At 44.0% G+C, this 24,801-nt stretch overlaps 1 protein-coding gene and 1 pseudogene across 2 annotated transcripts; both read left to right on the top strand.

Moving 5' to 3' along the window:
- The first annotated feature begins 6,850 nt into the window (after positions 1–6,850).
- On the top strand, positions 6,851–9,952 carry LOC127292951 (deoxyhypusine synthase-like). 2 transcript variants are annotated; one of them, XM_051322501.2, is made up of 7 exons: positions 6,853–7,231; positions 7,356–7,523; positions 7,834–8,052; positions 8,572–8,655; positions 8,863–8,968; positions 9,035–9,270; positions 9,707–9,952. In XM_051322501.2, exons 1-7 carry the CDS (start codon positions 6,998–7,000, stop codon positions 9,782–9,784), a joined length of 1,125 nt encoding a protein of 374 aa, XP_051178461.1. In that variant the 5' UTR covers positions 6,853–6,997; the 3' UTR covers positions 9,785–9,952. The 2 variants fall into 2 exon arrangements, with proteins under 2 accessions (XP_051178462.1, XP_051178461.1); XM_051322502.2 differs by lacking the exon at positions 7,834–8,052 and having other exon boundaries at positions 6,851–7,231.
- Positions 9,953–11,478: 1,526 nt separating this feature from the next.
- On the top strand, positions 11,479–20,918 carry LOC127292949 (deoxyhypusine synthase-like; annotated as a pseudogene).
- Positions 20,919–24,801: the final 3,883 nt, after the last annotated feature.

Raw genomic sequence — 24,801 nt, 5'->3', positions numbered from 1 at the left:
TGTCTATGGCTTCATCTTAAATGGCTTCACCAAATATGACGCCACGACTCCATCAACTTATTTCGACGTCACGCCTAACGCTCGGGGGCTCGACAACGATTTCGCCTCGGGTCACAACTGCGACACAACAATCATGACATCACCTCAGCAATGCTCGGGGGCTCGGCTATTTCTTCATCAACAATTTCATGCATCGACTTCGTCATGTCCAAAAAGCTAAGTGTTCTTTTATTTTGCACAAAGTTGATTATCGTTTACTTTCGTTGCACCCGACAGTTGGGGGCTGCGCAACATATATTCACTTTACATATCATTGAATCTGGGCATCTGGCACCGCATGCGAAAAAGAGAGTCAAGGAAAAGATAGAAAAAGTTTGTTTATTTGTGCAGGAGAAAGAAAATTTAAAAGTATGCAAGTTCTTGAGCCTATGTCCGGATGCGCGCACCCGAAGAAATTATACTCAAGGAGAACCCGACGAAATCTTCTTCAGGGAGGAACCCGACGAAATAAAGAATAACCCGACGAAATCTTCTTCAGGGAGGAACCCGACGAAATTTTGAGAGAACCCGACGAAATTGTCTTCAAGACAGAACTCGATGAAATCTTATTCAAGGAGGACCCGAAAAATTACCTTCAAGGAGGTCCCGAAAAATTACCTTCAAGGAGGTCCCGAAGAATTATCTTCAAGGAGGTCTCGAAGAATTATCTTCAAGGAGGTCCCGAAAAATTATCTTCAAGGAGGTCCCGAAGAATTGTCCTCAGGGAGGACCCGAAGAATTTTCCTCAAAGAGGACCCGAAGAAATTTTCCTGAAGGAGGAACTCGACGAAATTTTCATCAAGGAGGAACCCAAAAAAAAAAGAAGGTGGACAAATCTTCGGGTCCATTGACTCGTCATATTCTTCCGAGCAAGAGCATCGGTGATGAACCGACAATATAGAAGAATCCAATATATTCGGCTGTCTCATCACGCCCGAGAAAAATATAGAAGAGCCCGTAAAATGGGTCATTGCATCAGCCGAACAAGGCACTCGACAATATATTCTCAGAGCGCTAAAAGTCGCGAATAATCTCTGAATGCCGCAAAACTCTGCGAAGGTAAGACCCCGGATCCGTTCTGAGCGGCGTGGCACCGTCTCTGACGTCGGTTTGCTACTTTTTTCCGTATCAACAGATGCGAAGAAAAATCCTAACGGACGCGTTAGGTACCCGATAAAACATGACTGGGACTCGACAGAATGGTAAGACCTTAAGCGGCACCTGTCGAGTTAACACCAGTATCCCGGGATCATGTCCAGGGACGTGATCTTGAAGTAGGTTTTTGCGGATTGTCACTAGAGCAGTTAACTAGTACCTGATCCGTCAGATGAACTAGCCCCAATTACCATTATCCCTGTACAATATAGATATGGATGTCAAATAAAAATAGCAACGGCCTGGAGTCGATAAAAAGAGGGGCTGCGCCCAGAAATATAGTCAAGTTCTTTATCGAGTAGTACAACTTGAGCCTATGCCTAGGTGCAAGCACCTGCCCATAGGCTCGGGGGCTACTCTTATCGAGAGTATTGTTTACCCTCCCGATAAGATACAAGAAAGAGGAAAAATTGTGGAGTCGATTAAAAGCAAGTTGAGCCTACACCCAAGTGCAAACACTTGGCTGTAGCCTCGGGGGCTACTCCCATCGGGAGCGCTGGTCGCGCACCCGATAGAAAAATAACTTCGACGGCATCTATGACAATCAAGGTTTGTAGACTCAACTCGATTCTACGACTCGAGTGGAGCCTACTCCCATCGGGAGCACATGGATTTCATCAAGTCATCCAGAAATATATTTAAGTTCTTCATCGAGTAGTACAACTTGAGTCTATGCCTAAGTGCAAGCACTAGCCCATAGACTCGGGGGCTACTCCCATCGGGAGCGCTGCCGCGCACCTGATAATTTCAAGAATCGTTGACATCATCTACGCTACACATGATCTACGACATGGACCTCGCCTTGTATTTCTTCGACTTCGGAGATGGTTATGCTTGGAGTTTCTACGCAAGTCTTCGACTTCCCTATAAACTCGGGGGCTACTGACATGGGCATACCCTTCGGGTACCCATTATTAGTATACCTGCTTGGCCCAATATGGAGAAGACCCAATATGGAGAAGGCCAAACAAGGCAACCCGAAGGAGTAGTTGACTAGGACTCTTGTAAAACCCTAGGCTGGTTGCATATATAAAGCCAGCCAGGGTACCCGATGGAGGGGGGCGAACAGATAGACAACATAGCTCCGCCTATGGCGGCACCCTGTAAACATATGATCATATAGTAGATTGCTAGCAGCACGTAGGGATCCTCCACCGAGGGGACCCGAAGCTGGGTACGTCGTGTGCCTAATCTCGCTCCCGGAATCTCCATCGTTACTCTCCCGAAACCCAAGTCTACAATACGTAGGCATTGCCGAGGTGATCCCTCGTCAGTGGCCGCTCCGACCAACACCGCATTGTGTTCTGAGGACTACACCATCCTCAACACCCTGCATGCTGACATGATACTTGCCCGGGATCAGACCGCACACCACCTCTAGCTCGCCGCTCTCTTGAATTCTTCACCGCAAAAGAACAAAATGGTGAAAATCACAGTTGGTAGTTCGAGGAAGCTGCATTTAGTTGTAGCTTAATTCCTATGACACGGTAAATCTTTTCAAGGACGAGTAGTTCAGAACATTTACACACACAAAATATTTTATAATTTGAGAGGTATCAATCATGGGTATTTTTTGCCGCTGTACCTTTTTGTTTTTGAAGTTGATGAACTAGCTCTGACATTTTTTTTCCAGGATGCCTTGCAAGCTAATCACCTCACATGTATCTCTTTTGGACTAAATTGCTCTCCAATCTGTTCTCTTATGTTTGCAGATGACCTTATTGTCTTAGGAAAGGCTAGCATGCAGGAAGCTCAAAGTATATCCCAAATTATTGACCATTTGTGTCATTCCAATCTCCAAACTGGAGCAAATTTGGAATACTTTTTAGCAAACATGTCACCTCATAGGTTAAAGAAGTTATCCGAGCAATCTTCCATGCCCTAGATATAGACAGTTCATTTATCCATCTTGGTCATCCCTTACTTTGTCCTCCAAAAATTGATTCGCAACATATGCCTTTATCTACGGCAAATTGAAATCCGAACTATCCACTTATAAAGCAAAATGACTCTCGCATGTAGCCAGACTAACACTCATTAAATCAATGTTCTCCTCCATTCCTGTGATCTACTACATATCCAATATCCTCTTCTTAGAAAAATTCATTGCAAAACTCATGGTAGTCATTAGGGACTTCTATTACATGTGTCCAAGATGACCAAACAACTAAAAACTTTTTTTTCCTTTGGGCATGTGAAGATGTTTGTATAGGAAAAAAATATAGGTGGTCTCTTGGTATTAGGAATTTGTAGGCAATCAATGAAGGTCTCATCCTTTCAACATCATGGAGGTTGGCGAAGGAATCACCTAGCCAAATAGCTCAAATACTCAAGACACTTCCATTTGGAAAGCCAAGCCAAACAAACTAAAATAATCTTTCTGGTCCGATATACTTAAGGTAAATCTTCTTCAATGACTATGTGTCAAATTGTTGATGGGACTAGTTTTATTTGGAGCTCTCTTTGGTTTGATGGTTGGGAAACTATCTATGGTAGTATTATATTACAACAACAACCTTTCACTTACCCATCTCAAGTTAAGGATCTTTGGATTCCTGGATGGATTTTTTTTTGGAAAATAAACTTAACAAACTTTTTGTTCAACCCCACAACTGCAAATAAAATCCGCGAAACACACATTATAATATAAATGGACAATATACTTTGATTTGGAAACTAACCCATGCAGGTCAGTTCTCACCCAAGAGTACTTACAAGTACTTATTTAACAATCTTCAACTTCCCCCAAGACAAAGAGCCAAAATTATGCGAATGCAGGTAACTTCTTTACTCAAGTAGGTATGGAGCGAAAAATAGATGGAACCAAGAGTTCAAACTTTTGCATGGAGATTACTTCGAAAATCTCTTCCAATGGGTAAGAGGAAAGGTAAGTATTGTAAGCACATTAATGATTGTTGTTCTAGGTGTGGCAATCTTGAAAAATGAAATGCATATGTTGTTTTTGTGCCCCTTTTCCAAGGTGGCTTGGTTCAACTATCCTTGGTTTATCAAAATTAATGTATTGCACATCATCATCGGTCTATTCCAAATTTGGTTCAAGATTTGATCACCTTGCAACATCCGCAAATTACCTCAAACACTCTTTACACTTTCCCATGGTGTCTTTGGAAAGTTTGGAACGTCACTTTGTGTTTGCAGGAAAGTGTGCAAACCTTCTCAAGTGTTTGCAGCAGCAAATGCAATTGTTTTAGGAACCAGAATGGAGGTCAAGGAAACCATCAAGAGACAAGGACATGAATCAATACAAGACCAACGACAAGAACCGCAATCTTCTTCACAACGCCAAGATGACAACATTTTTTGCAGGGAACACAATCTTCTGTGATGCGGCATGGGAGAAAACTACTGAATCAGAAATGAGCCAAGCTGGATTGGGCAAAGTCATCACCAAGATAATCAACATTTAAAGAAACTTCATGTCTCCACACTCACCTTCAGCTTCCTCGCCTCTTCAAGATGAAACATATGGGCTTCTCCTTGGTGTAAAGTTATCGCATCTTATTCAAGTTCAAGATCCCCACTTCTACAACGAATGCTTGGTATTGGCTTCAGCGGTAAAGACCCCATTGGTGTGTGTAGCTCCAGGACATTTGGAGAACAAACACCTGCTTGCAGAAATACACGCCCCTCCCTCTTTCCATACAGGAAGGATAACACACATTAGGAGATGCAACAATGTTAAAGCCGACCACCTAGCTCCATGGGCGGGCCGAGGACTTTGACAATGTGTATTCAAAATAAAAAGATACAAAGAAAATTCAAAAAAATAGGGACAAAACCAGGGCTTAAACCTAGGACGTGCTTGTGCAGGCTCACTTACTCTTGCCAACAAACCAACAACTAGTTTGTGTGAACACTTGGATTAGATTATATACAATGTAAACGAAAAATGATAGTTGTATCATATGATTTAAAAAAATTGAATTCTTTTTTGGGGTATTCACTTGCATACCCATGAATACATGTAGGCCCATCCACGCCTAGCTCGTCTAACTCTCAGATTTCAAAACAGATCTTTAATGACACGTTGTCTAGGTTTAGAAGTCCATGTCCATCCAGGGACATCCAATCTGTAACCAGCATGTTTCATTCACGCTGCTATCTGTAAAATGCACTTCAGATGAATAAAATATGATGTGTTACAAAAAAGCCCCCCTCCCTCAACACGAGTCTCCTCTCTCCATCGTGTCAAAGAAATCACAAATTCATGTTAAAGAAAAACAACCCTCCTCTCCAGCTGCCGCCAAATGTTGTCAACAACGTGCCGGCCCGCACATCACTGATGCGTCGGCCTGCACACTCACGTCGCAGCCTGTTCTTCCCAAAGCGCGCTAGCTCACCCTTTCCCTGCAAATCCTATGCATGCCCCTCCGCAACGAGAATTCGTTGGAGGCGCCAACCTGACTATCAGTGTTCAGTTTGTTACAGTCGTTGACCAGGACACCCTTCTCTCCTCACTGTTGCACTTGTCACTATCTTGGTCTTCCTTCTTCAACGACACAAGATGCTAGACGAGGTTCGTATAGTGTAATCCTTTATATTTTTCACATGTATTAGGTAATTTTGAGATAGACTGTTGTGAATTTTAGGTTTTGAAGTTTTATGCTTTGACATACTATTTGGTATGATTTGGGTCATGGATTTTGTTTCAACATGATTCCCAAGTACACTTTTCTTTTACAAGGCCTCATTTTTTCACATGCACGCATGTTCTGTTGCAAGGAAATAAATATGTTTCTATTGCATCAAAAAGATTTTTCATAGCACAAAATATTTGTGTTTGTCACAAAAAGAATGTTCCATGATGTCAAGAATATGTTCTATAGCACCACAAAAATGATGCTTCTGTTAAACTGAATCAAGAGGAATGCTTCCTTTGTCAAAAAGTGTTGCCGTCGCTAAGGAATACACACAGGAAAAAAATAGTGCTTCCATCGATAAGGAATTCTTCCGATGGGGTGGTTCAGAACTTCAGATCAAGGAATGCACACTGAAAAATAGTGGATCCATCTTGCATGTGGGTACAGCCTGGTCCGATCGGAAGCAATCCAAACGAAGCCGATTAATTCCTAGCGGTACCTGGCCTGCTATCAAGAATCAAACCTCATGTTTCACACCATGTGATCATTGAGGCAGATTTTTAGTGGAAGAGAACAGTATCATTGATAGCTAGACCACAACGGTCGATCGCTTAACGAATATCGAAATCTCACTACTTTGGGTTTTAGTAGACGCACTATATTTGTTTAGGTTGTACTCAACTTTTGCAGATCTCTCATTTTATGCATAAGGTGTCAAGTGGGTCCCGGCAAAGTCCCAATTATAGTGTATCTTGTCATTTCTATCACAAATTTGAGACAAAATTTCAAATTAAAGATTAAAAAGTGATAAAATGAACAATAAGAGAGATTCTCGCGGGATCGCGCTTACATAGTTACATCTCTATATTTGTATGAGACCGACATTGCAACGTGCAGTAACATGCATGCAACAACGACCCGCTGCCCACCCACGTCCTCACACGAAACACGCGTGACCGCGACGTGCCTAGCTTCCGGCACTAGCGTTTTTGTGTTTCTGGATATGGAGCACGTGTAAGCATTCCTGGCATCCGAGCGCAGCGTCTCGCAAGGTTAAAAGGAAGGAGACGATCGGCCGGAAGCACACAGCCGCGCGCGCAGAACCTGGTTAGCTAATAGCTACTACTGTATTTTCTCGGTGGAAAGGGTGAAGCGGCTAGCTTGTTTCTCGCGCGCGAAGCAGCTGCTCGGGCTCGGAGAAGATGGCCGGCGATGGAGGCGGTGACGGTGGAGAGCGCAACACGGACGCACTGGAGGGCGTGCGCTCCATCCTGTTTAAGCCGTCCGATTCCCTCGACGACTCGCTGTGCACGAAGATCGCCGGTGCCGACTTCAACGACGCCGGCCTCGGCCTTGCCGGGCTGCTCGGCTCGCTCGCCACCACTGGGTTCCAGGCGTCCCATCTCGGCGACGCCATCGACGTCGTCAACCAGATGGTACACACCACCCGCATTTTCCCACAGTTTGCCTTTTGAGCATGTGATCAGATCGGTAGTAGCCGGTATCTATTCTTCCTTTACTAACTCTCCTTACATTTTACTGGCGCTTTGTGCACTGAAGTTGGATTGGAGGTTGTCTCACGAGAAGCCAAGTGAGGACTGTGATGAAGCTGAGCTGGACCCCAAACACACAGAATCTGTCAAGTGCAAGATATTTCTTGGTTTCACTTCAAACCTCGTGTCTTCTGGCATACGGGATGTCATCCGGTTTCTAGTTCAGCATCACATGGTAAATACTCCAAGTTTGCACCACTTATGTGTGCAAACCTGAAAACATACGAAGTTCACATATATATCCTGCTAATTAAAAATCTGTTAGTACAAGTACGACAAATCTATTAATATATTCTCTTTATCGAAAAAACAAGTACGACAAATCGCCTAGCTAGAGACATTTGCTCCGGTTACTATCATATACTTATAAGAACAACATAACATAAAGTACAAGCATCCAAGTGTCAACCAACATATATAGCCATTGATAACTAATACCCAAATCCTTATGTAGTTAATTTGAAAAAAAAAATCGTGTTCTTCAGGTGGATGTTATAGTTACGACTGCCGGGGGCATAGAGGAAGATCTCATAAAATGCCTTGCACCAACATACCGAGGTGATTTTTCTCTACCTGGAATAATGCTGCGCTCAAAAGGACTGAACCGGATAGGAAATCTGTTGATGCCCAACGATAATTATTGCAAGTTTGAAAAATGGATCATGCCAATCCTTGATCAGATGCAACAAGAACAATCTATGAAGGTATTAATTCCTATTGAATAATGAGGTTTTTTTTAATGTAATTAATATCTTTATATTGTTTCATATAGATAGCATGTGACATTGTGACCTGACGTTTTCCTTTTCTTTTGTTTCTCCTTGATGTTCCTGTATAAACTGTGACGGTTTCGTTAATAGAAATCGACGAGCATATCTCCCATTATTTGGGATCGCGGCTACCCTACCTTATGTGTTTTCTTATGGTGCACATGGAAGCATCTGATGCATAAATTAGAATTTTTTTAACTGAAACATGTTTCATTAACAGAAATATTTGGAAACAATTAACTGGAATATTTATCAATATTATGGGAAAGACTATTTTCGGAAGCAAAATCTCCATTAACAGAAGCAATTAACTGAAATGTTTTTAAGTATTATGAAAAAATACTATTTGTTGGAGGAATTTCAATAGTCAATGCAGACAATTCTCCAGTCTATAGCTTCATTGTCGACCGCCTTTATGTTTTGTAATCTTCATGAATATCTTATTATCTGCAGAATGTTTGGACACCATCAAAGGTGATTGCTCGCCTCGGCAAAGAAATAAATGACGAAAGCTCCTACCTATACTGGGCACACAAGGTGACATGCTTCTGGGTTTTGACTAAACATATATGTTCTTTGCAAAGTATCAAAAGGTCTACATCCGTGTCAATATAAACAGTTTGGTTAAGAAATGACATAAAATAGGGTTTGGTGAGGAAAATGAATGAATACACATGTTTTTGTTTAGATTTTAGGCTGTGCAAGATTAAAATTATACTGCGCTGACTTGTTAAAATTGACCAGAACAATATTCCTGTATACTGCCCAGCATTGACCGACGGATCAATCGGAGATATGTTGTTTTGCCATGCAGTTCGCAATCCTGGTCTCATTATTGACATTGTGCAAGGTACGTTCCACTGTACTTGCTCTCTTGCTTTGTTTCCATTTTGAAATGCTTGAAAGTTTCCTGCAGATGTAAAGCTGATGAATGGCGAAGCAATTAATGCAACCCCAAGGAAGACAGGGGCTATAATTCTTGGCGGGGGCCTTCCAAAGCATCATATATGCAATGCAAATATGCTCCGCAATGGTGCAGATTATGCAGTCTACATCAACACAGCTCAAGAGTTTGATGGCAGTGACTCGGGAGCACATCCGGATGAAGCTGTTTCATGGGGAAAGATCAATGGTTCAGCCAAACCTGTAAAGGTATATGTATACACACCATCACTGGTTTCAGTCTTTCAGATGCCTTTTCAGTTTTGTGGTTTGCATACTGTTAGACTCTAGTTACTAAAAAGTTCCATGTGTTTATAGATCCTGATACACATGCCAATTTTTGTTGCAACTGGTTTGTAAAAAAAATATGCATCCATGTCTTGACCTGGCGTCTGATTTCTAAGCCATCTTCATTTATGGATTTTCTACGTACACGTTCTGCATTGTACAATATTGTTGTGTATGGTTTTCGGGTCCGGTTTTCCTTATTGACTAGATCATTTCCCCTCTTCTTATAATGCAATGCGGGAGCTCCTCGCTCTCTGACGAGGTTCCGAAAAAAAGGAATATTATTGTGTAATGATGTCAACATATCCTATTGGATTATTATTACAACAAGCTAACGTTTCAGATTTTTGAAATGTAGGTCCACTGTGATGCGACAATCGCTTTCCCCTTACTCGTTGCCGCAACATTTGCACGTAGGTTTCATGGAGCAAATTGAATCATTTGAATTCCTGACGGCGAAATAAGGACCTTGATTGAATTGTTATTTATGCATCTATGCTTTCAAAGCGCTCATCTGGTTCTTAGTGATTTCAACTTTCATTGTACCCAGAGGTTCCATTTGTATGCTCAAGTGAGACTATGTATGGACTATGGAGTGTCATGTTGCAGTTGTGCCATTATACATTTTTCATCAAAAACAACAACAATAACATTAAAGATGTTTTTCCCAAGTAAGTTATGGTAGGTTAGATATGAAACCCAACAGAAAAAGGGAGAAAAAAATAAAAAAAGAGAAACTAAGGTTCTGGCACATGGATCGCTGATCTTCATGCAGTCCTATACGTTTTTCATCCATTCCTCTATTTTTCCAGCTGCCTTGAGAAATTTTGACTTTATTATATAAACATATATGGCGAGGATCAAACATAACATTGAATTAAATTTTCAGTTTCTCTTTTAATAATAGGAAAACTTGTGATCTGCGGACACCGAGTCGGATCCTCATGTCCGCGCAAGCCTCAAAGCACCGTGCATTTGTGCTTGTTACAAATGGTTTTTTCTTGTATGGAAAAGTTATCGCACACCATTGAGTCGGCAATATGAAGATGTTTGGATGGATCATTTCTCAAAAATTCTTAACTATACGACAGAGTGTCAGCATACATAATAAGGGTCCCTTTGACTCAAAGGATTTGCATAGAACAATTGGAGGATTCAAATCCGTAGGGCATGTTTTTTCTACGTTGGTTGTTTTGATTTTTGTGATTAAATCCCATGGAATTTTTTTCCTAAAGAGTCATTTGCACTAAATTTAAGAAAAACTAACATCTACTTAAATCTCTTTCTCAGAGTCCTTTGATTTTCCTGCAATGACATTACACAAATTTTGATGCATATGAAATCCTTTAAAATTAGAATGAACATGACGACATGGCAATACTACGTTTTCCTATTTCTGTATGTTTTCTATCTGCGTGGGTGGAACTGCTCCGGCATCGGTGTATTTGAGGCGGAGGAGAAAATATCTGGGCATCAGAGACGGTGGGGAGAAATAGGCCAAGAGCCAGAGAACGTGCTGGGCTCTCCATGTCGCACCACGATGTGCAATGACACAACCTCGTCTCCTTCCTCCCCCGACACGCGCACAGGTCCCGAGGAACCCTAGCGCTACCGCCACCATCTTCACCCCGCCGGCCGACGGCACCCCCAGCTCCACTCCGCTGTTATCCTCCTCCTCCTCCTCATGTTGCCCCTCGAAGTTGTCTCTTTCTCGCGGGTCTGCAACCGAGGTGCCTAGATCCAGCCCCCCCCCCCCCCCCCCAGCTCCACTTGCTAAAATCTCGTCAAGCAGCAGTTTCCCGCTAAAAAAAAGTTTGTTACTCGTACTACCTTTGTTCGGGATTATAAGGCCCACATGCATATATAGATCATCAATTTGACCAACATAACATGAATTTTATAAAACAAAAATCATATCATTAGAAAGTAGAACATCTAAACTTTATAATGATATACATTATATTTTAAAATATATTCTTTCTATTATGTTGCCTAAATTTACAACTTGGGGACATATGCCAGCCTCAAAATTCTGAACGGAGGGACCCGAAAAAGCCCAAGAGAATATCCACCTCAGCAAAGTAATAAAGGAGAAAGAGAACCGACCGGGGGGGGGGGGGGGGGGGGGGGGCCGCCGCCGCGCGGAACCTGATTCGGGAAAGCCAAGCTTGTTTCACTGCGCGGCGGCGGCGGCTCGGGCTCCGGGGATTCGCCGGTGATGGCCGGCGAGGGAAGCAGCGGCGGAGGGAGAAGCGCGGACTCGCTGGAGGGCGTGCGCGCCATCGTGCTGAAGCCGTCTGAGTCCCTGGACGAGTCGCGGTTCACGATGATCGCCGGCGCCGGCCTCGGCCTTGACGGGCTGCTCGGGTCGCTCGCCTCCACGGGGCCACCGACGTCGTCAATCAGATGGTACGCGCGCCACCCGCGAACCTCAGTTGCGATATATATCCGTTTGAGTGTGGGATTAGTCGTAGTTTGTAAGTGGACATTTAGCTTGCAAGCCGAGGTGAAGCAGATAATTTCATCCGGTATATTTCTTCTGCGCGTGGGTAGTTGGATTAGTTGCGAGATGAAGCTGATGAGTGCTCTGTTTTCCCCCAAAATGTTGAGCTTCGAGTCAAAGTATTGTCACGCCCCTTGCCGGTGTGATTGCCGGCGTGAGGCTCTGATGGATGCCGGACTTGGAGCAGAAGAAGAATAGAGGAGGACGAACAAGAGACGGGTTTGGGTTTTCTATTGCAAAGTCACAACATGATCGACTCGAGTACATTCCGGTGGTTATAAACTCCACCCCAACTCCTCACACACACACAGCCTGGCACCAAGGCCCACCCCCATCAGGCACACACACACACACACATTGTGCCTGACGCCAACTCATGTTTAAGGTGTCACAGCTTCCCCGGAGAAGCACTTGCTTGTCCCCAAGCAAGAACAGATGGAAAGCCTGTCTTCAGAACTTCCCAATCCTCCCAAGTCGCCCTGTCAGCTGGCAAACCAGTCCACTTTATGAGCACCTGAGGAACAGCAGAATTACCTTTCTTGACTAATCTGCGTTCGAGCACTGTCTCTTGTTCTGTATCAAGAGCATCTAGAGCTGGGCACTTTGGCAACTCCAGAAACACCGGACTATAATCTGGGCGGAAATCCTTCAACTGTGAAATATGAAAAACATTGTGGACCTGACTATTGGCCGGCAACTCCAGTCGATATGCTGCTTTCCCCACCCGCTCCGGAATTTCATAAGGGCCAAAATACTTGTAAGCTAGTTTAGGGTATGGGCGATTTACCATCGAGGCTTGAGCGTATGGTTGTAGCTTCAGCAACACCTTCTCTCCCACCTGGAATTCTTTCTCCACTCGATGCTTATCTGCATAATGTTTCATACGAGTTTGCGCATGCTCGAGGTTCTTGGTGAGCAAGGCGGTCTGCACTGCACGTTCTGCTAGCACATCAGACACAGGAGACTGCTCATGGTCAAGGTCAGGCATTGCACCAAAATTGGGATCGTGACCATAGAGGGCTTTGAAAGGCGAACACCCGAGTGATGAATGGAAGGTGGAGTTGTACCAAAATTCCGCGAGAGGAAGGCAGCGACACCATTGTTTTGGTGGGTCCTGAGTCATGCACCTCAAAAACATCTCCAAGCATTGATTGACCCTCTCAGTCTGGCCGTTAGATTGAGGGTGATAGGCTGTTGTGTAGTTCAACTTAGTTCCCAGTTTATGAAACAGTAGCTTCCAAAATGTGCTTGTGAATATTTTATCACGATCCGAGACAATTGTGCGAGGCATTCCATGTAACTTGACCACTGAGTCCACAAACTGCCAAGCCGCAGTAGGAGCTGTATATGGGTGCTTGCAGTGGCTGACCCATGATCAAAATTGAGAGGGGGCAAAAATATGCTTATAAGTGAAAACTTTCTTTTTAAGTGGGGGCAAATCACTCTTTAGGAGTACTATTACAAGGAGAATTAGCAATTGAGGGGGGGGGGGCAGCTGCCCCCCTTGCCAACAAGCTAGATCCGCCCATGGGTGCTTGAGCGGCACAAAATGTGCATGTTTTGTGTACCGATCCACAATCACCATGATCACATTAAAACCTTCTGATGTTGGGAGGCCTTCCACTAAATCCATGGAGATGTCTCTCCATGCACCAATTGGTATAGGCAGAGGCTCCAATAATCCAACTGGAGGTTAATATGCTTCGCATGCTGACAGACATTGCATTGTTGCACAAATGATGTCACTTGCATCTTGAGTCCTGACTAGGAAAACGACCTTTTAATTCGTTGATATGTAGCCTGTGTCCCTGAGGGCCCCCCCCCCCCCCCCCCCACGGCACTAGTTTGTAAAGATGCAATGATTTTCGTTTGCAGTGCTGAATTTGCCCCTACCACACTCTGCCTCGGAACTTGATGATGCCTTGGTATAGCTCATATCCATGCTCGTCAGGGCTGGATATAGAAAGGGCCGTGAGGCGCTTCAGAGCTTCTGCGTCAGTAGTGTATGAATCGACAACTTCCTGCAGCCAGAGTGGTTGTTTCTCAGAGCAGACCTGAATGGCCATGATATGCTGGACTCTAGACAGAGCATCTGCAGCCTGATTATCTGCTCCCTTTCGATAAGAGATCTTGAATTGCAATCTCATAAGCTTGGCCATTGCTTTACGCTGTAAAGGTGATTGCAATGTCTGATCATCAAGATAACATAGGTTGTGATGGTCTGTTTTTATAATGAACTCTCCTCTCTGAAGATAGGGCGTCCAACGGTCTACAGCCATCAACAAAGCTAGAAATTCGTTCTCATAGATTGAGAGGGCTATGTGTGCTTGTCCCAGCGCCTTGCTCATAAATGCAATCGGATGCTGCTCTTGCATTAATTGAGGGGGGGCTGCCCCCCTTGCCAACAAGCTAGATCCGCCCATGGGTGCTTGAGCGGCACAAAATGTGCATATTTTGTGTACCGATCCACAATCACCATGATCACATTAAAACCTTCTGATGTTGGGAGGCCTTCCACGAAATCCATGGAGATGTCTCTCCATGCACCAATTGGTATAGGCAGAGGCTCCAATAATCCAACTGGAGGTTAAGATGCTTCGCATGCTGACAGATATTGCATTGTTGCACAAATGATGTCACTTGCATCTTGAGTCCTGACTAGGAAAACGACCTTTTAATTCGTTGATATGTAGCCTGTGTCCCTGAGTGCCCCCCACGGCACTAGTTTGTAAAAATGCAATGATTTTTGTTTGCAGTGCTGAATTTGCCCCTACCACACTTTGCCTCGGAACTTGATGATGCCTTGTTATAGCTCATATCCATGCTCGTCAGGGCTGGATATAGCAAGGGCCGTGAGGCGCTTCTGAGCTTCTGCGTCAGTAGTGTATGAATCGACAACTTCCTGCAGCCAGAGTGGTTGTTTCTCAGAGCAGACCTGAATGGCCATGATATGCTGGACTCTAGACAGAGCATCTGCAGCCTGATTATCTGCTCCCTTTCGATAAGAGATCTTGAATTGCAATCCCATAAGCTTGGCCATTGCTTTACGCTGTAAAGGTGATTGCAATGTCTGATCATCAAGATAACATAGGTTGTGATGGTCTGTTTTTATAATGAACTCTCCTCTCTGAAGATAGGGCGTCCAACGGTCTACAGCCATCAACAAAGCTAGAAATTCTTTCTCATAGATTGAGAGGGCTATGTGTGCTTGTCCCAGCGCCTTGCTCATAAATGCAATCGGATGCTGCTCTTGCATTAACACCGCTCCAATGCCGGAGTCGCAAGCGTCTGTCTAGATAACAAATTGTTTTTCAAAATCTGGTAGCCGCAAGACCGGTGTAGATACCATAGCGGCTTTCAGAGCATTGAATGAATCAGTTGCTTGTTCAGACCAAACAAAGCTCTTCTTCTTTAACAGACTGGTCAGAGGCTTCGCAATGATTCCATAATTGCGTACAAACTTTCTGTAATAGCCAATTAACCCCAAAAATCTACGAAGTCTGTGACAGTGGTTGGAATAGGCCAATCATTCATCGCCTATGTCTTACGTGGGTCAGCGGCCACTCCCACCGCTGAGATAATATGCCCGAGGTACTCAAGGCTGTCACAAGCGAAAGAACACTTACTTCGTTTGACAAACAATTGTTGCTGCCGTAGCAAGTGAAGTACTTCAGTCAGATGCATCAGGTGTTCTTCTTCCGACTTGCTGTAGACAAGTATATCGTCCATAAACACCAGTACTGATTTGCGAAGGCATGGCTCGAGCACCACATTCATAACACATTGAAATGTCGCTGGCGCGTTGCAGAGCCCAAACGACATCACCTTGAACTGATAGTGACCTTGATGAGTTTTAAAAGCTGTTTTCATCTCATCTTCTGGCCGCATTCTGATTTGGTGATAGCCGGCGCGCAAGTCTAACTTGGAGAACATCTTCGCACCTGCCAACTCGTCAAGAAGTTCATCGATAATTGTCACTGGAAAAACATTCTTGATCGTTAGTTCGTTGAGGCGGCGGTAATCTATGCAAAAGCGCCACGTGCCATCTTTCTTTTGGACTAGTAAGACCGGAGATGCAAATGGTGACATACTGGAGCAAATGATGCCCGCCTGGAGCATCTTCTTTATCTGCTTCTCAATCTTGATCTTGTGTTCAGGTGAGTACCGGTAAGGCCTCACGTTGAATGGAGTTGCATCAGCTTTCAGTGCGATTGCATGGTCATACACTCTTTGAGGAGGTAACGAAGTGGGATCTGCGAACACATCACTGAATTCTTCTAATATGGCTTGGACAGCTTCAGTTGTAGGGGCCTCTATAGGAGAGGTGTCAGTTTGAACTTGCCCAGATTTCGTTGCCCTTTGACCACTTGGCGAACTGCTCAATTGGGAGCTCTCTGATATTAGTAGGATCTGATTGTTGCATGCCTTGGAGGGTAACACGCTTACCAGCATTAGTCACTCTGAGAGTTTTTGCTACCCAATCTCCTTTTATAGGACCATGTTTCTTGAGCCAATCTGTGCCAAGAATTGCATCATATGCTCCCAATGGAAGCACTCGCATGGAGGTGTTAAAAGTTTCTCCCTGAATCCACCATGCTTAGTCAGGCACCACTTGATCACACCGTAGAGTTTTATTGTTTGCCAATTTAACTGACACTGGATGAGTCTTTAGTGTTGTACAACGTAATCTGGCCAACATTGTTTCATTCAAAAAACTCCCAGCGCTACCAGAATCTACAAGAATGAGCATTAATTGATTTCCCACCAGTGCCCTGAGCCTGATTGTATCACCATTGTCCGTACCTGCCAATGCGTGGATGGACAGACTAAGTTGTTTTGCCTCTGCGAGGTCCTGTGCTTCCATCAAATTCAGAACCTCGTCAGATAAGAATTCCACAGCTTCTTCAGTCGACATATCATTCAATTCTGCAGCAACCTTCTTAGCACAGACATGGGTTGGATAATATTTTTCACCGCATTTGAAACAGAGATTGTTGCTGCGCCGGTAATCCCGCAGTTGTCTGTCCTTCCAGAAGTCACCACTGCCCAGTTTCAGTGTAGGTTTGTGTGTATCAACTTTTGGAGCATGGTACTCTGCACGAGCAGGTGCAGCATGGCATTGTGCCCATGTCTTTGCCTCCTCAAGCACTTCCTGTTGCACCAAGGCCAACAGTATAGCTCGTTCCACTGTTGCCGGCACTTGAGATTCAACCACACTTCGAATCCCAGCTTTCAGTCCTCGAATGAAATGAGATACATAGAATTTCTCGTCGTAGTGAGGATTCTAAATGCCAATCTGGTAAGATAATTCTTCAAATTGCAACTTACTCCTCGACTGTACCCCGCTGTTTCAGCGCTAGCAACTGCTTCAGGTATTTGCGGTAGTCATCAGCACCAAATTTCTCCTCGATTGCTCGCATGAGTTCCGGCCACGAATTCACCTCATGCCTCAGACGATATGCCTTCAACCACAAAGCTGCATTACCTTCCATGTGCAAGGTGCAGGACACTAACCACAACGAAGCATGAACATTGAAGAGCCTGAAGTAATCCAAGCACTTGTCCTTCCAAATGCGAGGCTGGTCACCGTTGAAGCGAGGAAAGGACATCTTGAGCTGGTGCTTAGTGTTGTCAACGCCTGATCATGTTCTACCACCGCCAATGCCACCAGTACCACCGCCAGTTCCACCGCCGCCAACACCTCCCAGACCACCGGCCCCTGTGCCACGGCCGCCCAGAAGTCCACCACCATCATTGGTACCTCGCGGTGAGCCCATCGTGGCACCGCTGGCTGTGCCTGAGTTTGTTTCCGTGGACGCACCTGGAGTGTCGCCCGTCCAAGTCACGCGCGCCGAGTGGACAGTACCGGTGCCCATGACCCTACGCTCGTCCGGGTCCGGGTCGTCTTCTTCTGGAGATGGAGATCGCGCCCTGAGACGCTCCATCCCTTGGTTGATTGCCGCGAGACGCGCGTCCAACGCGAACTGGCGCGCGCCATCCGCGTGCAGCTTGGCGCCGTCCTGGACCGCAGAGCTGATGAGGTCGATCTGGGCCACGAGTTGTTGCTGCGTGGTGTCGATGCACGCCACCCGGCCATGAAGAAGGTCGAGCCCCGCCCGGATCTCGGTGAGAGATGCGGCGGTGGTCGCTGCGGCCTCGCCCATCGCGTCGAGCACGTATTGGGTCTGCGGAGACGGCTTCGACGACGCCGTGGTGAATCCTCTCCGAATCGAGCAAACCAGCTACCAGACTGACGAGAATCGAGCGCGGATCGAGGGGATCAAGCACTCAAACTCTGCTGTTTGCCAGGATTCTACAGCTCAAGGTCAGGAAATTGGGGAATCCCAACCCTAGCCCCGTGGGAATGAAACCCAAATCTGATACCAAATGTCACGCCCCCTTGCCGGTGTGATTGCCGGCGTGAGGCTCTGATGGATGCCGGACTTGGAGCAGAAGAAGAATAGAGGAGGACGAACAAGAGACGGGAGAATTTGGGTTTTCTATTCCAAAGTCACAACATGATCGACTCGAGTACATTCCGGTGGTTATAAACTCCACCCCAACTCCTCACACACACACAGCCTGGCACCAAGGCCCACCCCCATCAGGCACACACACACACACTTTGTGCCTGACGCCAACTCATGCCTAAGGTGTCACAGCTTCAGTCGTGACAAGTATGTGCACAAAACAAGCTGGGAGAAATCTACATGAAGGGATCTGTGTCAACTGTCATCACCTGGCATGCTTCAGAAACATACTCTTTTTTCCGAAATTTCTGCTGATTTTGCTACACTTGTTACATCTTTACTAACTCTTCCTTCCTTGTGTTTGGCTGCAATGAAGTTAGATTGGAGGTTTTCTCATGAGAAGCCAACTGAGGATTGTGATGAGGCTGAACTTGACCCGATATACAGAGAATCTGTCAAGTGCAAGATATTTCTGGGTTTCACTTCGAACCTTGTGTCTTCTGGCATACGCAATGTAGTCCGGTTTTTAGTTCAACATCACATGGTAAGTACTCCAACTTTGTATCGTGTATATCTTTATAAGAATCTATCTAGTAGAAGTGTGCCTAGTCTTATAGAGACATTATTTTCCAGTTCACTAACTTCACTAAGTACATAGCCATTGATACTAATTTCCTTACCCATTATTTTCCCACAAGAATGTGTTCTTGAGGTTGATGTCATTGTTGCGACTGCTGGGGGTATAGAGGAAGACCTCATATAATGCCTCGCACCAACGAACTGAGGCAAATTTTCTTTACCTGGGGCACTGCTGCGTTCAAAAGGACTTAATCGGATAGGAAGTCGGTTGGTGCCCAATGATAACTATTGCAAGTTTGAATACTGGATCATCCCACTCTTCGACAAGATGCTACAAGAACAATCTATTGACGTAATCATGCCTACTGGTTGGTAACAACCTGTTAGAATTTTCTCTTAAAAACTTATTTGAATTTTAGTTCCATGTATCGCTGTCAACTGAATTCCGCAAATAATGTGGATTGTGCTACGTTTCCTTGCGTGTGTCATGGGCCCATTATGGTGCACACAGAAGCTGCTGATGCATATTTGGCTGTAAATGTAATTACATAAGATGCATGAATACAAGTAGATCAATTATATCTTGGGTTTATAGAAACTAGTGATATAATCTTGATATGTTTCTCTTACAATCTCTTGAACCTCGTTCAATGGAACCCAGTTATTTTTCTGAAACAGAAAATAAGCAGCAAGCCAGGAAGGATTTTTGTTAAAAGAATGGAACTAATTTTGATTAAAAGTACCTGTAACAATATTTTTTCACATGTTAAAATAAAGATACTAAAAAGTTGAAATTCTACCTGACTTGAACACTATTTTAGTAAATTGCCTCCATGAGTTTCTTTCTTTCAGATGTATTAGTTACCGTCGCCCTTTGGATCGCTTCATAAATTTCTAGAAATGAGTACTACCTCGGTTCCTATTTAATTGACGCCGGCCATCACGTACGCATATGCTCGGGTAAGCACCACTCTGCGTCGATTAAAACAGTACGGAGGGAGTACATGTTATGGAATATCGGGGCTACAGGATATTTCGAAGTGTAATGTGTGTATCATGCTATATAAGTTTCTGCACAAATTGCTGAAATCTAAGTGAGAACGTTGCACTTTTTAATGTGTAAATTCTCTGTAATAGCTTCAATGCCAACCGATTTTTTTATATTTTTGTTATCTTCATCAATTCCTTGTTACCTGCAAAATGTCTGGAGTCTGGACACCATCAAAAGTGATTACTTGTCGTGGCAAAGAAATAAATGATGAAAGCTCCTACCTTTATTGGGCATACAAGGTAACTTGTTTATGGCTAAACCTTTGCTTTCTTACAATTATTAAAAATTCACAGAAGTGTGCAAATGCCGATCATATTTAAGAAGTTTGTAAAGAACTTTGTTGGATAAGCACTTAGTAAACTAGTGTTTCTTCCTTAGAAAGAAATGAATTAATCTACTTGAGAATTTTGTGGACTTTTAGTCTGTTATTGGCATCATTTCACTCTAAAAATTACTTTCAGCATTTAGTCGTATGATTTTACCCAGAATAGTAGCCATGCTTGAACCATTCTTTAATATTATCTGAAGTGGGATATAGTTTAGCAGATGTAAACATGATTCAGTGACTGCCTGCCAGGCCGTTACCCTTATTGTGTGTGTTCACTTTAATGTTGGGGTGAAATTCTTACTTTCAAGAGCTTTTGTGCATAGTCTCAAGTCGCATAGTGCTGACTCAATTAAATTGACTAGAACAATATTCCTGTATCCTGCCCAGCATTGACTGATGGATCACTTGGAGACATGCTGTTTTGTCATGCAGTTTGCAATCCTGGTCTTATTATTGACATTGTACATGGTAATTTCCACCAATTCACGCAATAATGGTGTAGAGCATCAACCTGGGGCTCATTGCCTGTCATATATAGACAGCTCATAGTGATTCGATCTATGGATAAATAAATTGTTAAAAATTCATTTCATACCTTGTGCTCTCGATCCTTGAGGAGGCTAAACTTTGGCTGCTTGCTGGTGCAAAGGCGTTGCGTCAGCTGCCCTTGCACTCGAGGCCTCCTGATGCTGCCTAGTGACTGAGAGCTGGCCGCCAAAGTCGGCCTTGTATAACTTCAGTTTCAATTTCTCTCCTCTTCTTCTCCTTTTTTGTATCTTCTTTGCTTCTTTTCTTTTGGTAGCCTTGCTACATTCTTGTATGATCCCATCCTCTTGACGTTTTCTTCTAATATACAAAGATACAATCTTTGGCGTGTGTTCGAGAAAAAAAATTCATCTCATACAATGCCAATCAAGAAAAAATATTTTAGCAACTAAATGTAGAACGTGAAAGACAAATATGTGAAGTTTTAGTGCATCACTAAATTAAAAAACAACTAATCCAAACATTTAACGGAGCACCACCATCTGCGATAGAGCCCAGAGCCAATGCCTTTGTGTCGTCCACTACCCATGCATACAACTATTATCTGATGCCTTTGTGGCCCATAGGCCATAGCCGTCGCCTGGTCGAGCACTCCATGGTGTCTGCACCAAGGCTGGGGCCGGAGATTGTGGTGCTTCTTATTGTCGGTGTGGCTGATTGGCAGGGTATGGATTGTCTGCCACGACCCTTGGAAAGGAACATAGCAAAAGCTTACTGATATCCAAACTACTTGTATATGTCACATGTAGCAGCCAAGCGGAACACCATGACATGTCGCCGAAGCCCTTCGCCTTGGCTTCTGGGTGACCACTTATTCAACCCTTGCTCTTAGAGCGGACAGCTTCTCCACCGCACTCATGTAAAAAGACAGTAGGGAAATAATTATAATTGTGACTAAGTAAATCCATAAAAATATTGTAAGCCTCTCTATGTTTTTTAATGGGTTAACCAACGTACATACATGATATATATATTAAAATAATGTCACAGTAAAAGCAATACGTTGGATACTTAACTTAAGCTAATCTTAGACCCTTAGTAGAGTTTAATTATGGGTTTTTTGAGGTTGTTTTCTTAGTTTAATAAGATATACTCCATGTTTCATGACAAAAAGGCATGGAGATCACACACACGGAAGCTATGAGGCATGGAAGCTTAGCAAAAGTAAATGGATACACACAGAGATGTTGTCTGTCCAATGATGCTCTTTTCTTTGTCCATACTCTACCACCACCAATCCACGGTTTGGTTTCTTCCAACAGTCGGTGCTTTGAAACGAGGCACCGATACGAAAATAAGGCATTTTGAAAAAACGCGGATATGAGGATACATTTTATTTAGCTTTCTAAATTAGAAATAAATTTACACTAATACTCGGCATTTGGTATTGCCCCACACAACCTGATTTCTCTAAAATAGTGACATGACTTCACAGTAGAACCTTAGGATTTGTTGCTTGCTCTGCCATTAGATATTAAGAGAGAGAGGGAGGGAGAGAGAGAGGGAGGGAGAGAGAGAGAGAGAGAGAGAGAGAGAGAGGGAGAGAGAGGGGGAGAGAGAAGGAGAGGGAGGGTGAGGGAGGGAGGGAGGGAGGGAGAGAGAGAGGGAGAGAGGGAGGGAGAGAGCGAGAGAGGGAGGGAGGGAGCGGGGAGGGGAAGGGAGGGAGGGATAGAGATGGAGAGGGAGAGGGAGAGAGAGGGAGAGGAAGAGAGGGAGGGAGGGATGGCGGGAGGGAGGGAGGGAGAGAGAGAGGGGGGAGGGAGGGAGGAAGGGAGGGGGAGGGGAGGGGAGGGAGAGAGAGGGAGAGAGGGAGAGAGAGAGATAGAGAGAGAGAGAGGGAGTGAGAAAGAGAGAGGGTACACCGAGGATACAAAGTGCTGCTGGCTTGCTGGTTGCTGCCTGCCATTGGCTGCTTGCTGCAGTCGCCAGTCGAGATGCCGCTTGTCTGCTTTCCGCTGGTGGGGCGGCGAGCTGCTGCTTCTTCCTTCCCGCCGGCGAGGTGGCGAGCTGCTGCTTCTTGGCTCCTGCCATTGAGGCGGAATAGTTGTCAGGTCGCCGCCGGCTACCTTACAACCTGCTGCTGGGTGCGGATCTAATGGTGCCGCCACAAGAGGGAGGAGGCGAATATCACACCAGATAGATTTATGAACTCATAATTCAAACCTCGCCCTGCGACTGTCCAAATGCCATAGAGTATCGAGCTTTGGACGTCGCCGCCCGACCACCTCACCGACACTTCATGGCCTCCCCTGTCGACCAATACCTCGACACCCTACAACTCGCCTCCAGCCAGTTGCTTCGATCTACTGGGTGTTACCCATCGCAGCCATCTACTATTAATTAACCCATCATCAACGATGTTCAAGGACCAAGAGCATGTACCATCGATCGATCGTTGCATCCTTTAATTAAGCTAAGTTGATCAAGCGGCCACAATTTACATTTTCCATGTCTTATGGATGGCTTGATTCTCGGCTAGCGATCCTCTAATTAAGCTAAGTTGATCGAGCTGCAATAATTTACCTTTTCCATGTCTTATGGATGGGTTGATCCTTGGCTGCCACTGGCTCGAGACTCGCCGGGAGGAAGAGAACTGGAGGGGTATTTAGTGAGTTGGGTTTCTCTTTTATTCTAAACAATCTTGCAGCAAGACAATACCCATACTTCTAAATACTGATTAGTGGACTGTATGTGGCGAGGATTTATTCCTTGGCATATTAACAATTATTGGTACTCCCTCCGTCTCACAAAAGTTGTTTTAAATTTGTCAATGTTTAGATGTATCTAGACACTATCTAGTATATGTAGATACATATTCAAATTTCGACAAATCTCAGAAAAGTTTCATAAGACGGAGGGAGTAGTTCTTTTGGTGGTATCCTATTTTTGCCCTTTAATTATAATAAATATCTTATACTCGATTTGTCCAACATGAACCAACTAGAAATATTAGTATATGATGCCTTTTATGACTTCGTTTTCCTTGACCATTTTCATGGCTGCATTTTTCAATTTGTTCGATGTTTAACTACAATCATTCGTGTCACCCGTGTCACCCACGTAGCAGTTTTACTGGATATGTTACACTATTACAATTTGACCGGGCGACAAAATTGCACTATTACAATTTTACCCAGAGACGAAAGAGTTCAAACCTTAGAAAATTACAGCATTACAATTTTACCGAGAGACGAAAGAGTTCAAACCTTAGAAGATATTTGCGTTGAAATGGATTATTTTGTTATATGCTAAGATTGTGCGGTATTTTTGCAGGCGTTGCTACAAATATGCAGAGGGATAAGGCTAGAGTTATGGTTTCCCAAGGTGTCTTCATAGTAAATGATTGGTACCATGATCATATATTTTGGTTCCGAGGTCTACACTGTAATTCAGATTAAAAGCAAGGCCATCATGGTTGGTCCATCGACAGCCAAGCAATGGGTGCATGCTTATAATTATTATTTGGTGAGTTGGATTTCTCTTTTATTCTAAACAATCTTGCAGCAAGACAATACCCATACTTATAAATATCGATTAGTGGACTGAATGTGGCGAGGATTTATTCCTTGCATATTAATAACGCTACTCCCTCCGTCCCATGAAGGAGGATTTCTTTCTTGGAATATTAACAATGCTATTCCCTCCGTTCCATGAAGTTTGTCTGAGATTTTTCAAAATTTGGATGTATATAGATACTATTTAGTGTCTAGATACATCTACACTTTGATAAATCTCAGACAACCTTCGTGGGACAGAGCGAGTACTACTTTTGGTGGTATCCTATTCTTTCCCCTTTAGTTACAAAATCTTATATTTGATTGTGGCAAGGATATTCCTTGGAATATTAACCATTAATGCTACTACTTTTGGTGGTATCCTATTCTTTGCCCTTTAATTACAATATATTACATTCGATATGTCCAACACGAACCAACAAGAAATATTAGTATATGATTTTTTTTATGAATTTCTTTTC

The sequence above is a fragment of the Lolium perenne genome, chromosome 4 (genome assembly GCF_019359855.2).
Source record: "Lolium perenne isolate Kyuss_39 chromosome 4, Kyuss_2.0, whole genome shotgun sequence".
NCBI classification, from domain to species: Eukaryota; Viridiplantae; Streptophyta; class Magnoliopsida; order Poales; family Poaceae; genus Lolium; species Lolium perenne.
The sequence above is the reverse complement of the archived record's forward strand: the minus strand, read 5'-3'. Positions and strand labels throughout refer to the sequence as shown.

Excerpts from the sequence above, each read along its gene's own strand:
- LOC127292951 (XM_051322501.2), top strand. The coding sequence starts at position 6,998 with ATGGCCGGCGATGGAGGCGGTGACGGTGGAGAGCGCAACACGGACGCA. Across the intron at positions 8,053-8,571 it reads AACAAGAACAATCTATGAAG|AATGTTTGGACACCATCAAA; the intron begins GTATTAATTCCT and ends TATTATCTGCAG. Across the intron at positions 8,969-9,034 it reads CATTATTGACATTGTGCAAG|ATGTAAAGCTGATGAATGGC; the intron begins GTACGTTCCACT and ends AGTTTCCTGCAG.